The sequence below is a fragment of the Mesoplodon bidens genome (genome assembly GCF_964165515.1).
Source record: "Mesoplodon bidens genome assembly, chromosome: 1".
Taxonomy (NCBI): domain Eukaryota; kingdom Metazoa; phylum Chordata; class Mammalia; order Artiodactyla; family Ziphiidae; genus Mesoplodon; species Mesoplodon bidens.
The window spans coordinates 6,497,420-6,510,546 of record NC_138176.1 but is presented as its reverse complement, the minus strand read 5'-3'; the positions used below and the strand labels follow the sequence as shown (position 1 = coordinate 6,510,546).

Genomic DNA, 13,127 nt, shown 5'->3' with positions numbered 1-13,127 from the left:
CAGGGTGGGGGGATTTCAGCCCTGGGAACCCAGCAGACATGTTGGAGCTGAGATGACTCAGGAAGTGAAGGGACCCAGCTGGTGTTATAAGTTAGGCTGCCTGGGGGAACGAGCATCACTGGTTTTTGACTTACTCATCTTTGAGGGTCTTGTACATTAAATACTTTGCTCCATTTTAGATAACTGTGAAATGTTGCTATACGAAACCAAGTATTGGTTAAAAAATTAAAAACCAAATGGTGACAATAGTCTTAATGATCAACCTTTGAAATTTCAAACTCATTTATTCTCAGGGTCGATTTACTTTTTAATAGATTACTTATCAAATGTGCTTTCAAATTAAATACCCAGAAATATAAGCTTATTAAAGAATGAGCTGAGAACAAATTAGTATAAAATTAATTTCCAGTTCAACAACTGGGCTGAATTATTGTTTATAAAAGAGGAGGGGGTGAAGAAAAAAAAGAGGAGCGGGTGGATTCTAGCTCTTGTACTCTGGTCCGTAAACAACCCCAACTCTCTTAGTCAGTACCAGAGTTAACACCTCATTTCTTAGCTCTAAAACTATCTTCTGTTCACCTTCAGACAGTTGACTAGCAAGCCCATTGCTCACTCTGGACTATTACTAGAACTCCAAATTCCAGATCCTCCAGGACAATTGCAATCTCATGAAGTTTTTTTTTTTTTTTTTTTTCAATATGATTAACTAAATGTTTAGATAAATGTGATTTGGTTTTTATAATATAGAAGTCATCATATAGATAAACTGACAAATCAGAGAGACAGACTCATCACACGAGGTGTCACATAATTGGTTGGGGAATTTGACCATGGGGAGTGGAGGAGACGTACGTTCCTACTCCTCTGGGGGGCTTGATCCCCCTTGGCGGTGGCCAGGGTCGAGAGAGAGAAGTGCAGGCAGCATCACATGGGGGCCAGCAGTGCCCACTCAGCAAAGTCTCCAGGTGAGTGTGTGTCCCCATATCTGAGGGCCAGGTTGCCTCCTACAGACTGATGTTAACAGGCAGGAACCTGCCGGGCCTTGTAGATTCGCAAACACGTGGCCTGTTGGATCTGGATGTGGCCACACCTCTGAGAGATGCAGGCATCCATCATGCCTTGGAGGTCTTGGGCCCCAGGGCCCACTGGATCTGTCGATCACAACAATTACCCTTGCAAGCCTCCCCAACTGCATCCCCTCCCAATTGCCTCAAGAGAGTCAAACCATACCGTCTCTTTCTTTCTCTCATGCTCACGTCTCTAAAGACGTGGCTGAACAAGACATCATCTTATTTGCACAGCCGTCTTGGCCTAGTTCTGCTGATCCAATACATTCTCTTTCTACCAGCAAAACATAAGAGAAAATAGTCCCAAACATGCATAACCACAAAATTACATCTTTTCCTTTACAAAACCTCTAACCATTTATTTTATATACTTATTACTTAACCTAATGCATTTCCCCCCTCCGGTAAAATAAACTCTCCTTCTGTTTAATACTATCAATCAAATATAATGGTGGGGAAGAGGATATAGAATAAGAACACTTGAGCTTGAAAATAGTAGCCCTCAACTCTATGCCATACGGGAAGTAAAATAACAATTCTGTTACCCAACTCTCAGTGGACTAGAAAGAAAGGAACTTTATATGCTAAATTGCTAACAAAAGTGGCCTGACCTCGTGATTAAAAAGGACCTGTGAGCAGACAAATTCCATTAGGGAGTAGGCTGAGCAAAAATTATTTTCGGTGTTCTTTTCCTTGGGAACTTTAAAGGGCCTCCCCTGCTATATGCAATATGACAAACTGTCTTGATGTAGCATTTGAATCGCACAGTGTTCTAGCTGGAAGGGAACTTCAGGCCGTCCAAGGCCAACCTTCCCTGAACAGATGTGGAAACGGAGGCCCCGACTGGTTAAATAACTGTCTAAGGTCACAGAGCTGGTTCACGGCAGAGCAGGGACTAAAGGTCAAGCCTCTCGTCCCCAGGCCGGACAGCTTCTCTCCACATCTTGCTGCTATGGACATGCACCCTTGCGATGAAAAATTGTCACCTAAAATCCAAACTTGGACAGAATACTCTTTCAAGTACAGAAGAGCCTCATCACTCAGGGAATCCGAGGAAAGTAAAGTCATTTCTAGACTCAGAAATATCTGCAGATAGGAGGGGTGTGAGGGTGAGTGAGTGTGTGTGTGCACACGTGCATGTGCGTGTGCCTGAGCCGCTGACCTGCGTTTCAGCACACCTACGGTCCAGCCTTTCCTCCCCTGTACGGAGCATCAGGCCCCCACATACCAAGGGTTTGCTTGAGACTGAAAAAAAGGTTACAGTGCATTCAAGCAAAGGAAGAAGTGACTTTGCAGCCCCGTGTGTTTCTCTGACTGAGTGACATTACGCTTTCCCCTGAGAGTGTACAGGATGGATTGTTGAGAAGTAAGTCAGCACACCCATGCTCCCTAGGCCATGTCTGCTCCCAGCTCTAACAAGAACCGTGTCTGCTTAAAAGATTGGGAAGGACCAACCTCAAGGGCCGCTCATGTTACTTTGTGGTGCTGGCATTTGGCAGGAGAGAACACAGCTTACCAAATTGTGTTCCCGATCCTTGGGAGTGCCCTGTAACCTGGGCCGGGAAACACACGGCTGCCACAGTGAGAGCGCTGGACCGATCTGGAGTTGGAAGTCTTGTGCTTTGAGACTCCGTCTCTCTTTTTAATTTGTAAAACGTGATCGACACTTGCTGCCCGGGGTCTCAGGGATCGAATCAATCTGTGAAATGTATGTCCCTGTCACAGATCTGGGATATGACGACACGTACTTAAACCCATTATGCTGTAAGTGCTATGTTCTGCCTGTCTATTTCCGTCTGCACTGGACCCCGGCTCAGTGTAGGTTTGCCGAATGAATGAATGAACACGTGTGAGAAAAGCTGACCCCTTAGAGAGCAGGGAGTGTGGTTTTCTTACACTGCCGCACTAGTTCCTAACTCACAGCTCTCAAGCTTCTTGGCTGTCGTGCGGGACTGTGTAGATAGATGAACAGGAGCGGGAGGGACTTGAGGGGCTTGGTGGGCGCGGGGTCAGAGACACGTGCCTTCAGAGCCTGGCGTCCGGCACAGCTCAGGGACCCCTTTCTTGCCCGCAGCTCCCTCTCTCCTCCTATTATCTCGACACATGAAGGACTTCAGAAGGAATGGATGGTCCAGGGTAGTTAAGAGATGCTGTGAATCCATCACCAAGGCAGAGCAGTGGCTACAACGGGCTCAGTTTTCTAGAAGCCTGACTGTGCGCCAGGTTCAGTGTCTGTTTCGTGTTCACGGTCCCGGCTGGCTCAGGGCTCAAGCTGGGATTGTAGCCTGGGCAGCCTGCCTCCCTGGCTTCTGAACCCACCCTCTACACACACTGCTTCCAGACAGAAGGCTGTCCCGGAGCCTCTCCTGACACCTTTACAGAAGGAAAGTCACCACACCTGGAGCTCCTCTGGGAACTCACTGCACATCCCACGTGGATTTGGCTCTTCCATTGTTTGGCTCCTAAAGCATCTTTGCCAGGGGTGCATCGTGTTGTCTGTGGTCAGACGGTATGTTCCTTGAGGATGGGGAATGTGTCCCCCTCCCTCCTGTACACCGCCACGTGGCACTAGACCTTGCTCAGTTCCACTGGACTTCAGAGTGATGCACTCAGCAAATTCCCAGAGGGCTTTCTGCCCCTCCCCATATCCCAGGACAACAGGTCAGCAGAGCATCCTCTGCTCTCCCCAAGAAGTACCTGCTGGGTTTCTCTCTTTGCAAACGAATGCCAGCCTGTTCCTGAATCCACCTCGCTACAGTTTTATTACTAATTCCACAACACAAGCAGCACGGCCATGGACATACAACAGACACTCTCCAGTGTTTTGTCTGCATTATAGTGGTTAGGAGCTCAGATTCTAGACTCAGGCCGTGTGAGTCTGAATCCTTATTAGCTGGGGGCTTAGTCTAGTTACTCAAGCCCTCTATGTCTCAGCTTCCTCATCTGGGTGTAAAAATAGCAAAAACTGCTTTATTGTGAGGATCAAACAACAAAATGTATGCAAAGCGCTTTGCACAATGCCTGGCACGTTGTTGGTGCTTACTTCATGTTACATTGGGCACTCAACAAACATTTGTTGGTGAATGGGTGTATAAATGAATGAGTGAATGAATGCCTGCATGAAAAGGTAAGGTATGTCACCATGATGGAATGGGAATACTGGTCTCAGAACTTGGGACTCGATTAAGGAGGCATTGAGGAAGCTCTTGATGATTTGTGAGGACTGAAACACAAGTGCAAAAGGGAATGGCATAAATAGAAAAAGATGCTCTAGAAGGATCACGTAGGCAGGAGTGGTGGCTGGATTAAACACAGGTGAGATGAGAAGTGGGGAGAAACGTCAGGTGGCCATGACAGTCTTCCAGCCGAGGAGAAGGGAGGAGCTGAGCTGCAGCAGCAGGTAGGTCAGCGGATCAGGAAGGGGGGTAAAGTGGCTGTGAAGGCGGAAATCAACACAGGACACGGCGAGGACCTGAGGGGAAGAGTGAGTGAGTAGTGCCTTGGTCAGTGGGAGGACGGAGCAGCCTTCTGAGACAGAGGCAAGCCCGGAAGAGCGGATGAATTAGACGTGCAGAGAGTATGGAGATGTTAGGGAAGTTAAGTCCATTTTAAATCACTTTTTAAGAATGTGATAACAGGCCTAGCTCATACCTGGTACCTGTACGAGACGGGAATGGTCTCTGCCTTCCCTCCTACCCCCAGAATCATCTTCCATCCTCTTCAGATGCTCTCTAGCAGAGATGGGATGTGGCTGACTCTCTAATACCCATTTGCCCTGACATGTTCAGTCCTAGCCGATTGTAGAAGGTTCTACTCCGTTTTGATAGGAAACACATTTGCCGTGGAAATGAATGGGATGTCACTCAAACAATACTTCTGATCAAGATATGGGATTTCATGCCTGTCTGATGGTCCAGCCTCAGTTAATACTGAAGGTCCCCTTTGGACGTCTATTATAGCAAATATTTTCATAAATATTTTGAATGCGAAACACATACAACAAACGGAACCCTTCAGGTGTAGAAGGTCAGATCTTTTTCCTTCTCCCCATCTCCATGCCCCTGGTCTCAGCAGCCATCTCCTCTTACCCGGGCTTTGGGCTCTTCCACAAGAGTCAATGGCCTGACCTCGCTGCATCTCTGCTCTTGCCCCTCTGATGACCTTCAAGCTGCAGCCAGTGGAATCTTCCAAAGTCTATCCCTAGTTATGACATCCCCTTGGTTGACACTTTTTTTTTTTTTTTTTTTTTGCGGTACGCAGGCCTCTCACTGTTGTGGCCTCTCCCGCTGCAGAGCACAGGCTCCGGACGCGCAGGCTCAGCGGCCATGGCTCACGGGCCCAGCCGCTCCGCGGCATATGGGATCTTCCCGGACTGGGGCAGCGAACCCGCGTCCCGTGCATTGGCAGGCAGACTCTCAACCACTGCGCCACCAGGGAAGCCCCTTGGTTGACACTTTTTAATGGCTTCCCCATCTTCCTCCATGACAACCAAATTGTCACCTTGGCCTCCAAGTCCTACATACTCTGGTCCCTGTCAAATTGTCGACATTTCCCCACTTCCAAGTAAAAGTTGGCATCAGTCAGAAATGTCCTTCCCTTTCCCATCCTCTGGTTCATGCCTCCTTAAACTTCAGATCTTGGTTCACATGTTCCTTCCTCCATGAAGTCTTCCATGATTCCTCAGACTAGATTAGGCCCCTTTGCCTTTCCTTCGGTGCACTCAGCACAGATTTTAATTTGGTCTGTGATTCTTGGAATAATGTCAGTCTCTACCCTCCAGCTCCATGTGGGTCTCCTGTCTGTTTTTATTGTCAGTGGGAGTCACAGGGCCTGGCACAATAGGAATGCTCAGTTAACATGCACGTAATAGAAGGATGTGTTTGGACCAAAGCACTGGCAACGTTTAGGAGACGTTCTGGAGGGCATTCTGGCCTTTCCCAGAGTTGTCTTTTGGGATATAGATAGCATAAACATCATGGGCATTGTCTCCCACAGGCCTTATTAAAAGAGACAGTATAAGACATAATCTTCCCCTTAGATGTGGCCAGCAAAGGCTTAAGCCACAAACATTTCATCCTGTCAGGATAATAGAGAGATAAAAGACAGGGGATCAATTCCAAAATTAAAATCAGCCACTAGTTTGCTTGTCAACCAGCTTACACTGATGGTTGAGAGATTAAATTTAAAAAAGAAAGATGCTAGCGAAAAAGTGGTTCTTATTTTATATATAATTTTAAATTTAGGGAAATCCATCGTGTGCTGACTTTGGGGGAAAAGGGGATGAATCAGCACATTTCTTTTTGTTTCCCAGCCTGAGTCAGTAGAAACAAAACCTCCAAAGCTGCATCTGTCTCCTCACCGCGAAAGACAATATGAGGCCCTGAGCTCCCCTTAAAGGGTTTCTGCTGGAAGATGGGCTGTCTAGGGCTAAGGGTTTTCTTTAGTGAACGAGATTGTTCACCCGTCTTTACAGTAACATGGCTGACAGCTCAGAACAGGCACTCAAAGGAATGGGGGAAGGTGGCCCCAGATTACGAGAAAAGTCATTGTTTTTCTAATTGTAAAAGCAATATATGCTTGCTGTTTCTGGAGGTTTCGGGGTGCCAATTAACCCAGCCTCCAGTTGGTTCACCTACTGAAGAAAGATTCGAAGAGTCCAATGAAGATCAAAATACACTACGCGCTTCATTACTTCTGAAAGAGGGGTTTCTGGTATATTCCATCAGAGGACACAACTTAGGTCAGGGCAGAAGTGAGGCTTCCTGTAATTTCTAAGCCTCGTCTCCCCTCATCTCCCCATCCTGCTCTTATTAGCCAAGCCTGAGGACCCATCTTGGTGAAGCTGGTGCTGCAGGAGACCATTGCTTGGAATACTCCACAGAGGGGCCGGCAGGGCTCACCACACTCGACTGAGGGAAGACAGCAAGGCTAGCTCACAGCCTTTCCGAGGCAGGGGCTGTACCCCCTCCCCAGTTAACAGGGACCAGCGGTTGCCAGGGCTTGCTTCCTCCTGCCCTCCTCTCCCTGAGAAGATGCTTCCATGGGGAGGAGTGAGGGGGTGAGTCAGGGTGGGGGGAGGTGTTTGCCTGTCTATACAGTTACCTCGTGGAAAGATGAGGAGGATGAGAAATGTAACCCGCCCACCACCCCATATATACCTCAATCAGCCCAAATAGAAAAATACAGAGTCTCCACCAGAGACAACTACTATCAACATTCCAGTGCCCTTCCATCCAGGCTGTTTTCTAAGATGCCTGGATTTATAGCCTTCAGCCTTCGCAATCCAAGTCCCAAACAGCCCCAGCGGCTGTTGGACCCTCGTTTATCTAGTCCTCTATTTCTTCTTCTCTCTTATCATATGTTTTCTTCCCAGATGAGAAAAAAGGACCAAAAATGCCCTAAGAAGAGGAAATTGGTCAGGGAGATGGAGACAGAAAACGTGAAACTATTAAAATAACTTTGGAAGAATATCTTACATCTTCTTGATGGTCTGTAATCAACAAGCACCTTCACTATCATCTATAAGGGAGATTTGGAGGACTTGAGCCTATTGTCAAGTATTTCTAGGATCTCTTTCTTCTGTTTCTATTTGGAACAACAATTTACACCGTAAGGAGAGCTTTTGTGCTAGTTCTAAAGGCGTATAAATGACATCCTCTTAGGAGAAAAAAAAGAGAAAAAAAGAAGTCAAGTGAAGTCAGGGCACCAATGATTACTTATATCTGAGATGGACCCTCAGGTCTTCTTTTGTGGCCTCCATCCTTATCCTGTGCTCCAGGGTCATATAGCTATCTGCCGACTGAACACCTTTACTATGCTGTCCCACCACAAACTCAACAGAGACAAATCTGTATTCACTGTCTCTTCTGCCTTTTAAAACCAACAACTGGTCCTTAATGACACCACTGAGAAACAAACTGCCCATCCCATGGCTTAAGCAGAAGGGGGAGGATTGCTGGTGCTTCTTTAGTTTTTTTTTCCCCTGTATTTTCACTCTGGAATTTTTATTGGACCTATTCTGTTCTCTTTAAAATATTTCACATTTTTCTCTGACTTTCCTATTATCTCGCATTCCTGGAGGAGCTAATTCTCATTTCCCTTGTCATTTATGCTGGCTTTTGTTAATCGTGTGTTTTGTAATTTTGACTTTGGGTCATCTTTGATAATATTCTTCTTCTTCTTGGTTTTTGATGTGGGAATCTCGGGTAACCTGGGCTGTAGAAATATCCCTACAGAATTGTTTTCAGTTAACTTCAGCTTGGGCCCATGGGATGCAGGGTTGCTGATTTGGGACCAGTTTTGAGGTCAACATTTACTGGGAATTCCATTCCTATGCTGGTATTAGAAATTTGAACACCAGTCCACCCGTTCCAAATATACACTTTATGAGGCTAGCTGGGGTTTCACTTTCTCTATTTTTTATGAAATCTTTGTTCAATCCAGGACACCTGGAGACAATTCTCTCTGTTGCCCCTTCTCTGGACTGAAGTTTTACTTGTCCCTTTTTTCACAGAGGAAGCATCTCTCTGGGTCCCCAGCCTTCGTGGGATTCTCATTTGCAGACGCCCACTTCTTTTGCCCCAACCCCCAAGCACAGGGTCCTCTCTCTGGGTCCTGAATAGCCCGTTGGGGTCCCGTGACCTCAACTCACCAGCTTAGTGCTCTGAGCTTACATCCCTGATTCGTTTCTGCTTCCCAGGGATTTCTTTGACTCTCCCAAGCTTGGTCAGGCATTAACAAAAATTCTGCCGACAATAATGGCTACTTGATGACATTTCAGTTGCAAATGTAAAGCCTGTCTCTAAGCTTCTTCTTTTTAAAACGAATACCCATGGGTGTTTAAAACAAGTAACCATCCTGGTCCTCAGAGGGCAGCAACTCTCTTTCATGCCCACATTCACACCTGGGCCTGAGCACACTAAGCGTTTGTTAAGAGGAATAAATGAATAAAGTTAGCATCTTGTCTAAGTTACATATAAAACTTCAGATACTAGAAAAGCTAAGAGGTGATAAATGTCACATTCCAGCAACAACCATGATGCAGAATCCTATGGACACGGTGGATACATTTATGAAAGGTTAAGCAGAGTCAGTTTTCCTTTGAATTTCTTTAAGGGACTTACAAGTTTAATGCAGCTAAGTTCAGCCCAGGGGTGACTGCTTTCGAGCCATCTCTAATTTGGGCTTGGTTTCCAGGAGGAATTTGCCCAGTTTAGCATCCCATGGTCACTGGCAGGTGGGTTCAGCGTCAGCCTGCAGTCAAGCCATACCTTCAAGGACTGTCCTGGCACATGCCTGGCCAAAGCCGAGTTTTTCTGGAGTTATAATGGAACGTCTGAACCGTAAGCAATGCTGACACTCTTCTCGGGGTCTAAGTGAGAGATCTAGGCCTGTGACTTTGCTCAGAATAACAGAGCTGCAGAGCTGAAGCACAGATTTGATAGCAGAGAGTACCAGGGTGGCCCAGGCGTGCACGACTTACTGTGTAATTTCGAGTGAGGGAGACATCAGTGCCATCTGGCAGATAGTGGGCTTCTGTGAAACTGCTGGCAATGAGACCTCTGTGGGGAAACAAAAACAACATAAAAGATGAGCGTAGAATCCCAATGATATGTGGCTTGAGGATGTCTAGGCTGTAGGGTGGCATGGATCTGATTCCCTCCTTATTTTATAGATGACCTGCTGAGGCTCCCATAGGGCCGTCACCTGTTCAGGCTACCCAGGGACAGCCAGGGTGAGACTCAGGCAGGTGAGATTCAGATGCAGGTGCTTCGAACAGGGGCCCCCAGAGTGCACGGGGTGCCCTCCTCACCCGCTCCCACCTCAGGCCTCCAACACACACAGGTGTGCGTGTATACGTGCACACGCACACGCGTGCACACACCCTGCTATGAACAGCACACGCAGGTTTCTGAGTTGGGAGAACACCCTTCTGGAAGTCACAAGGCCCCACTATCTAGAATCAGCAGCTAAGCTACCCACTGGAAAAATAATTTTGGACCCACAATATTGGCCCCACTAGTCCTCCTGCAGGCGAGGGAGCCAGCTGTCAATATTAAAATGTCAAAGTATAGTTTAAAACAACAATGAGGGGCTTCCCTGGTGGTGCAGGGGTTAAGAATCCGCCTGCCAATGCAGGGGACACGGGTTCGAGCCCTGGTCCGGGAAGATCCCACGTGCCGCGGAGCAACTAAGCCCGTGCGCCACAACTACTGAGCCTGCGCTCTAGAGCCCGCGAACCACAACTACTGAGCCTGTGCGCCTAGAGCCTGTGCTCCGCAACAAGAGAGGCCCCCGCTTGCTGCAACTAGAGAAAGCCCACACGCAGCAACAAAGGCCCGATGCAGCCAAAAATAAAGAAAATAAATACATTTATTTAAATAAAACAACCATGAAATGTTAGAAACAGTGCTGTAGAAGGTGAGGAAAAATGCTTTTGGACACGTGGAAATACTGAATTTCTAAGATGACTTGGTAGAGAAGCAACACCTCTATTTACCCTAAGATTGTGTGCGATCTACTACATCTTCACTGATGGTAGCAGAGCCTGAGTTTGTTTAGGTTTTAGACGATTTTGTGATTTCTGCTGCCATATGCACATTCTATCCTTCTCAACGTCACTGCCACAAGTATTTCCCGTGCACCGACCACGTGCTGGGTGCTATACCAGCTGCTGGGATGTAACGACAAATAAGGACACTGCCTGGGGAGGTGACAGGTAAAACATAATACAGTGAGGGGAGGGGCTGTCACAGAGGCAGGAACAGAGCCTTACTGGGTGAACGGACGCACAGCAGGTGGAGGGTAGTGAAAGGGGGAGGCTGTAGAGAGAACACGGGGAGAGTCAGCCAGGCAAAGGAGGGCTGGGAGAAGGGCATTCCAGACAGAGGATGGCAAGGCCAGGAGACCCCAGGGTCTGGCATCTGGGGAGCCAGGTTGGTGGGAAGCAGGGAAGAGCTCTAAACATCTCTGGATTTTATCTGTCTGGGCAATAACGAGTCGAGAGTTGTTTTAAATACTGGACTTTGCAGGAGGTGCAGCACGCAGCAATGATGCTGTCTGCCCTCCCCGCCCGGGGAATGCACTTTGCACCACTAGTTTCTGCTGGGGTCGCTCCACCCCCAGTCCCGAGATGAGTGTGGGACCCAAGCGAACCAATCTCCAAGCTTCCCTGCAGCCTGCTTGGAGCTAGGGCTTCTGGAGAAGAGGTCTTTCCTCTTTGTTCTCAAAGCTACACACAAATGCACTCCGGGCCTCCTCCGGCCTGGCCCTGGCTGCAGGAGGATGCTGCCCGGGAAGACCTAGCCATCACCAGCTGTGACAAAGGACACAAAAGAGGAAACCTTCCAGTTGCCTTGGGGGCCCACTTTGCCTTTCCTTTTCCTCAAGAAACCCCTCTCTTTTGCTTCAGCTGGTTCCAGTTGGGTTTTGCAACCAGAGTCCTGATAAACGTGGAAGGGAAGAAATCAAAGTGGCAACGCTGCAAATGTAACAGATGAGAGAGCGTTCCTTACAAAGTCAGATTTCTCAGACCCTCCCCCAGCCGAGTCCAGAACTGAGAGTCACCTCCCTGTTTTATATGGGTTTCGATTTATTTAGGACATGCCTGGTTTAAATCAGTTAGACCCTCACAGCGGGCCTGAGTTGTGCTCTACTTAACAGCGAGTGTTTGAGAAGAAAGTGCCAGAAATCTAAAAGGCAGACAGCCTCTCACACTCACTGACAAAGCTCAGGGACCCTTCCGCACCCCTCACCTTTCCCTCTGCTCAGGAGGAGATAAATCTGGCTGGAGGAGGTTAACCTCCCTGCGGCTTTTGGCCTCGAATTCCCATCTCCTAAGTGTCCCTCCTCGGGGTGTCACAGGGCCCCCGGGGCGGGCTCGCTGCCAGCAGCCCCGCCTGGAGGGTCAGGAGCAGAGGAAGGAGGGCGGGCAGGGGAGGTGATGGGGGTTTGGAGAAGGAGCTGGTGGTCGTCCTTCACGTGGCCGAGAGTTTCAGGAAGGGGTAGGAGCCTGGCGACCTTGGCGGGACAGCTGCAGGGGTGGGCCCAGGAGGTGGGGACAGGGAAGGTCATGGACATTTTCCAGAGGGTGGTTCTAAAGGGGAGCAGGGGGCTTCCCTGGTGGCGCAGTGGTTGAGAGTCCGCCTGCCAATGCAGGGGACGTGGGTTCGTGCCCCGGTCCGGGAAGATCCCACGTGCCGCGGAGCGCCTGGGCCCGTGAGCCATGGCCGCTGAGCCTGCGCGTCCGGAGCCTGTGCTCCGCAACGGGAGAGGCCACAGCAGTGAGAGGCCCGCGTACTGCAAAAAAAAAAAATAAATAAAAATAAAGGGGAGCAAAGAGATGGGGTGTGAAGAGGCGAGGGGGTCATCTAGAGGGACAGGCTGGAGAGATGGGGGCAGAGAGGGGCAGGGGGCAGAGCTGCAGAGCAACAGGTGGCCGGTGCCCAGAGCACAGGTGACAGCGAGGACAGAAGCCATCGCCTGAGTGAGGTGGGACCCGTCCAGGCCTAACGGTTTTGGTGAAGGAGGGAGCTTAGTAAGCCTCAAGATCGCAGAGCAAGGCGCAAAGGAGAATTTAATATAATTGAAATTATGATTACTTATGAATGCTTTACCATTCACTAATCATTTTATTTTACTTATCTCTTATTAATAATTTAGTAATTCTGTTCCTAACAATGTTGGATCCTCCTTTTGGACGAATCAAGGTATATGAATACCTAATACTAAGACCGTAGCACAAAGAGGAGGAATTTGTAGACCAAAGACAGAGAATTGCAAGGCTTTCTAACTGAAAGATGATGTCCGAGAAGATGATTCCCTTTACAGATGAGAAACACGGAAAATCCGGCTGGAAAGCCGGAGATGTGGGAGGAGGAGCATTCGGTAGACGGCAGTCAGCGAGCTGGTGGACACGAAGAATGTGGGGCTTTAATGGCAGTAAAATGAATGATGAGGTTTTAAAATGTCACTCAGTCCAGTAAGACAAAGACCCATGAATATTTCTGCCTAAGGAACCCCGCTGGTTTTCATTGTGTCCAAATGCCACTTAAACAGAAG

The 13,127-nt window shown here is 48.3% G+C and overlaps 1 protein-coding gene across 1 annotated transcript in view; it reads right to left on the bottom strand.

The window, feature by feature from the left end:
* The window catches only part of ADAM12 (ADAM metallopeptidase domain 12), a 408,187-nt gene that overhangs the window by 126,339 nt on the left and 268,721 nt on the right, over positions 1-13,127 (bottom strand). Inside the window, exon 4 of the mRNA XM_081234121.1 lies at positions 9,550-9,628. Coding sequence (XP_081090247.1) covers positions 9,550-9,628 — 79 coding nt within the window. The remainder of the gene's footprint in view (positions 1-9,549; positions 9,629-13,127) is intronic.